General features: G+C 37.2%; 1 protein-coding gene across 1 annotated transcript; it reads right to left on the bottom strand.

Moving 5' to 3' along the window:
- heyl (hes related family bHLH transcription factor with YRPW motif like) lies at positions 1-5,524 on the bottom strand. Its single transcript, XM_052583678.1, has 5 exons — positions 4,928-5,524; positions 3,122-3,188; positions 2,693-2,776; positions 2,525-2,606; positions 1-1,209 (listed from the first exon to the last, which is right to left on the bottom strand). The coding sequence occupies exons 1-5, from the start codon at positions 5,005-5,007 to the stop codon at positions 590-592; spliced, it is 933 nt and encodes a 310-aa protein (XP_052439638.1). The 5' UTR covers positions 5,008-5,524; the 3' UTR covers positions 1-589.
- Between the last annotated feature and the right edge of the window lie 683 nt (positions 5,525-6,207).

Here is a 6,207-nt window from a genome sequence, read left to right as displayed (position 1 = left end):
TTTTGTTTTAGATAAGGCACATTTCTCTTTATGTAATCTCTCAAATGTATATCATGTCAGAATCCAAGTTAAAGTATAAATGAGAGAGTAAACAAATACACTATAAAAATGATAAAGGATCAGAGTTCTAGAAAGTTCCAGTTGTTTTGAGGCATTCCTTTTACTCAGTATTTCTGGAAGTTGCATTTACCTTTGATTTTACTTTTGAATTCTACATTTCATTTCTCTCCTATTTTTTCTTTGTAAACAAAATCTGACTTTTTTATTTTATTTTCTTATTTCTAAACTCTCAGAAAAAGTACAGAAGCAGTCACTGGTGTACTAATAAGTCAAATTTATGTATTTATCCCTTGTATGCATTGATCACCTTTTCATATCATATCTTTTATAAGGGTAATGCCCCAGTGACAGCATTTGTACTAGACTTGAGACTTTGAGACTTTTTAATTTGAATTGTTCAATTCTTTGTAGTTCCCTTTAAAGGTTGTCATAAATAACTCCAAATGACCAAAACATTTTTTTTTTGTTGTTGTTGTTGTTTGTTTTGTTTTTGTTTCTTACAGACTGTCATAAACTCCTAGCTTCTAATTCAGAATGCCCCAATCTCTGTGCCCCAGGCCTGTCCGGGCTTATTGGAGCTGCCCAAACCCCTGCGATCTGGGGCTGGAGACCCCTGAGGGGCAAAGGGTCTGAAAGAAATCTGGGGAGGGGAGGAGTTGGAGGAGGATGAGGAGGAGGATGGGATTGTGGGTCCATCAGGTGAGTGCTGTTGAAGTCTGTGTGGATGTCTGGGGATAGAGGGCAGTCGACGAACCGGGATCATCGCTGGACTCAGTATCGCCCCCTGGGTGCTCAAAGATCCCACTCGCAGGGCCGGTGAAGGGTAGCCCAGCAAGGCGGCGGTGGCATGGGGGGCCAGATCTCGGTGGGTAGTTGGGGGAAACGGGCTAGATGAGGCTGGAGAAGAAGTGGATGCCAGCTGAGGAAAGGAGGACCAGGGCCAAGGAGGAAAAGGCAGGGCGGCGGGGCTCTGGAGGAGAGGGTCCAGCTCACTAGCGCAGTGACTGAGGTGGGACACGAGGCGTGCACCGATGGGGTCTGAGGATTCAACCCCCTCCAGAGAACTAAGGTATCTCACCACCTCTCCAACACACTCCCGAAAGCCCAGAGTCCTGTAGTCCACTGCCAGAGCACGAGCATCGAAGTAGCCTAGGAGAGAGAACACTTAAATTATCTACTTGATACAAAAGGCAGAGTTGTTGTTGTTTTTTTTTAATCATTTTGATACCAAGGTGCACCCACAATGATAATAATGGCCTTTTCAAAGACCTCATAATATGGAAGCAGCTACAATTTTTTTCATAAATACCAATTTACAGTACCTTATCAAAAGTTTGGAGTCAATAAGATCACAATATATTTTGAAATAGTACGTTTATATATATATATATATATATATATATATATATATATATATATATATATATATATATATATATATATATATATATATATATATATATATATATATATATATATATATATATATACTATTTATAACTTACTGTTTCAAATTAAATTATATACTTTTGAACAATTAATTCATCTAAGAATCCTGAAAATGTATAATTTATATATATATATATATATATATATATATATATATATATATATATATATATATATATATATATACTATTTATAACTTACTATTTCAAATTAAATTATATACTTTTGAACAATTAATTCATCTAAGAATCCTGAAAATGTATAATTTATATATTAATAAGAAATTACAATAATAAGAAATGTTTCTTAATCAGCAAATCGGCATATTGGAATGATTTCTGAAGGATCATGTGACACTGAAGACTGAAGCAATGATGCTCAAAATTCAGTTTTACCATCAAAGCAATAAATTACATTTTTAAATATGTTGAAATAGAAAACTGTTATTTTAAATTGTAATAATATTTCACATTATTACTGTTTTTAGCAGCTTTTTTTATGTCTTTCAAAACAATCTCACTGACCCCACGCCTTTGAACAGTAGCTTATATAGCCTATATAGTGAGAGAAATATTAAATGTGATTTTACAAAAACATAATTTTTTTCAAATAAATAATTAAAAAAAGATTAAAATATTATCTTTAAAATAGAATAATTTTAATGATGTTTGACCAGTCTTTTAAAGTACATTCTATAACTCAATAAAATTCTTTAAAAAAAAAATTAAAAATCCAAAAAAAAAAAAACTTTAACTCAAAAAAGTTTTAATATATGTAAAGACAAAAGACTTGTATGAATGTGCAAATATCACTGTTACAATGATGATGTAGTTGTTGTTACTGTGCTGTTAGTAAGGTTTATGTCCATACATGTCAAAACATGCGAGTCGTGTTATGTGTTTAAGTGAATATTTGAGGTTATGGACTTGCCAAAATCCATAACCGACAGAATGAGCAATACTGTATACGGTCATGAAGGTTCTCCTAAAATTTCTCACTTAGTATCTTCTCTCACCTTTGCCGCCCATGGCATGCAGCAGTTTCAGATGATCCACGGTCATCTGAAGAATCTCAGCCTTTTCCAGTTTAGAGGAGCCCTGGCCAAGTGGGAAGAAGGAACTGGTTTTAGTTTTAAAACCGTTTTTTAAATTTGCGATTGCAATCCAAATCTGTGGCATCTTACCTGTTTCTCGAAGGCGCTGGGTACGAGTCTCCTGAGCTCTGATAGACTGTGGTTGATCCTGTCCCTGCGTCTCTTCTCAATTATCTGTGGAATCCAACGGAATCAATTTAAGCACAGAACAACGATTTAAAGTGGAAAGCATTTGCTAACTGGATTATTTTTGTGGCCGGTGCCTAGTTGCAGCATTCTTAAAATCAGATTTTTGGAAAAAATACTAGGAAAGTCAACTAGGAAAACACAAATCAAAATCAGACAAGAGGGCTTAAACTGTAAAACTGCATGTTGCTGCAGAGGGTCATGTTGCAGGGAATTTTGAAAAAGACCAGCGTTCACAGAAGAGACCTTGTACCGAGATCATATACGAATTATAGATTTGGTCTGTTCTTGAACAAGTAGGGGAAAAACAGTGCTAGATTGACGTAAACTCACCCCTCTTCTCTTCTTGCGAGCCAGGATCTGTGAGGTACTGCCTGGAGACATGGACCCAGTGACAGGGCTGATCAAGAGAAAGAGCGAGCGGGGAAGGGGACAGATTAAAGCTTTGATGTCAATGCATATTGTTGTCATTACTGTACTTAATACAACGCAGAAACGCTGTTGCACATCATCAAACCCAATCTAATTTGTCTTGGGGAACAGCTAGACACGGGAGCGCCGGGGTAAACAGAAAACAAGATTATTTTGGTTTAACGCGTTTTTGGACATTATTGTCAGATGGCTGATATGTTATGATTTTTGCATTATACGAAAGCATTTTCTTTTTAAGCTCAAAAGACATGATGATTACATAGCCGCAGGGCAGGCTGAAAGAGTGGGTTCTGCATGCACTTTGAGCACATCAATACTTGGTATTATCCTTCAATGTGGATCTGGTTTGCATGGGCACTTTCTGTGCTCTGCCAGCAAAATGACAGTGTTTGTTTTGCTTTACTCTGACTTCCACAAAAAAAATATTATTTTTTTTATCGTATTGTAGTTACTTTTAACATTAGGAGGCTTAATGCACAAGCATTCAGTTTGTTTAGAAGAAAAAAGTCTAATCCAAGAAGAAAATTTGTTTCTGGAATAAACTGTTGTATAGAGGTTTTGCGTCCTGGTTAAAAGTTGCAATAAGATGAGAAAACATTGGTCATTGTAAGGCACAATTCAAAAAGTAAATACATGTGTCTTTAGTCTGCTCTTGATTTTTGTCACAGCTCTACTGAAATACTGTATCAAAAAGACTAAAAGAGAAAAATGCAAAACAGACAGTGAAGGAAAAAGCATGCTGAGCAAAATTCTCATCAGTGGCACAGCAATAGGAAGATACGCCTTTCAAGACAAAGTCAAATAAGATCATTATGGGCCTCCATCAGTCACCCGTTTAACATTGGCCCTGTGTGTGATTTTGATAATGTGTGTCCACTCGCATAAACTCCTGTGTCACGCTGCTCAACTGTTAGGAATAGTGTAGAGGACAGTGATAAGCGCTACTTAGGGAGGGACAACAACAAGGCATTTTCTGCTGAATCTAGGTTTTAAATATTAACAATTTGATGATTTGTCACAATTTTCTTCACCGTCCCCTCATGCAGGATCTATACTCTTCTTTAAACCCTAACTGAATACTGATGCATCATTAAAAATGTGTAAGCAAAGCACAATAAAAATAGCAATAAATGAAAAATTGTAGTCAGCATTTATTTGAAAGTATCTTTGCTACAGTGTAATTACAAGCACTGAATAATATTAATAAACAACATGTACTTACTATAGATTTAGTTTAGTGTTGCTTCTACATAATTTAATACTATATTAAATACATATAAAAAGGAATTGTTGTTGCCAAAAATGTGTTACCGGATAACGTGTTACCAAATTGCTTATATTGGAAAATGCCAAAAATCTTTATAATTACATATTGAACTATATAGCATTTTATATATCTTGATTTGTGAATGTGAAACATTTTACGAATTAATATAAACAGCACAGTGGTTCATCAACCCTGAAGGCCCATGTAGGGTCGACATGCAGTTCCAAAAAAAAAAAAAACTTGCATTTTGACACGCAAAGTTGATATTTTTGCACTCAAAAAGTCACTTGTAAATTTTAATTAATAATTAATATAACTTAAGAGAGTTTATATTAGAGTTTCTGAGTTGTAGTGTGAGTGCTACATGAACAGCAGTGCGACTGACAGCCATATATCATCCCCGCTGAGCACATTATACAATGTACACTCAAAGTCCTCACCAGTAGCTGTCCTCCTGTCCCACATCGATCAGTTCATCCGTGTCCGAGTCTGGGGAACTGTAATCATGAGGTCTCTTCATCGCCACAGGGTCCTCGTTCCTCCTCTATCCCGGCGAGGGACTGCTGAATCGATGGAGCGATGGAGCCGTGCGAGATGATCTCAGATGATCTCAGATGATGGATTCCTCCTCTGTCCTTCAAATGCAACTGTAAGGAAAGCAGCCACCTTCTAATGCAAACACGCCCCTCCCTATTCCCTCTTTTCCCTCTCCACCTTCTTCCCTTCTATTTCTCCCTCTATCCTCTGACCACAATACAAGCACGCTTGCTTTATCAGACCTCTGTTGCTGACTAAGTCTGGTACTTGTTTCTTCTTCTATGTGTAGTCTTGTTTTGACAGTTCCAGACCCCCTGGACTTGAAGCCAGAGAATGACAGTCCTTCTTCTTCTGCGTTCTCTCACATTCCCTGCTTTTTCTGGACGTTTCTACTTCTCGCTCACCCTGGCTACACTCGTCCTCCTGCTTTCTGCTGCAGCAAGCACAAGTGACTGAACTTGGGCACTTTGGCAAAGTTGCCAGTTTTGGCTCCCTCTTCCTTACCCTCCCACACTCCCTCCCTCCCTCCATCCCAGCCCCTCATCAGCCCTCCCTTCTTTCTCTTTCTCTGTCATTTCTCTCCTTTCAATTAGCCTCTTCTCTCCACTGTCTCATCTCGCTCTATCTTTACCCCCCTCTCTCCCTCCCTTCTTCCCTCTGTCTCTGTTTCTCTGTCTCCTCTTTTCCGCTCTTTTTAATTAAGTTCTCTCCCTCTCTCCCAGGACAATAGGAAGAACACTGTGGGAATAGTTCCTCAGATTTGGACGCACATGCACACATACAGTGGCCCCAAAAAAGGACATAGACACTTGCTTTTTAATGAATGTATGAAGTTCACAGAGGTGTCCTGATATGTTTTGTCAGCATATCTATTACTTCAATACTCTGCAACTATAATACTCTAAATGTTTTGCTTGAAAAGTAAGTTTTGTTTAAAATGAATGCTTTTGTTAAAAAAAAAAATTGCTTCAAAATTATCCACAAATATGTGAAATGTGTTTTATTCCTTTGATGGCAAAGCTGAAGTTTCAGCATCATTACTGCAGTCTTCAGTGTCACATGATCCTTCAGAAATCATTCTATTATGCTGATTCGCTGCTGAAGAAACATTTCTGATTATTATCCATGTTGAAAACAGTTGTGCTTTAAACTTTGTTCTTGTTTCATCTTAGTTCAAAAGAGC

This window comes from Carassius gibelio, chromosome B19 (assembly GCF_023724105.1).
Source record: "Carassius gibelio isolate Cgi1373 ecotype wild population from Czech Republic chromosome B19, carGib1.2-hapl.c, whole genome shotgun sequence".
Taxonomy (NCBI): domain Eukaryota; kingdom Metazoa; phylum Chordata; class Actinopteri; order Cypriniformes; family Cyprinidae; genus Carassius; species Carassius gibelio.
The sequence above is the reverse complement of the archived record's forward strand: the minus strand, read 5'-3'. Positions and strand labels throughout refer to the sequence as shown.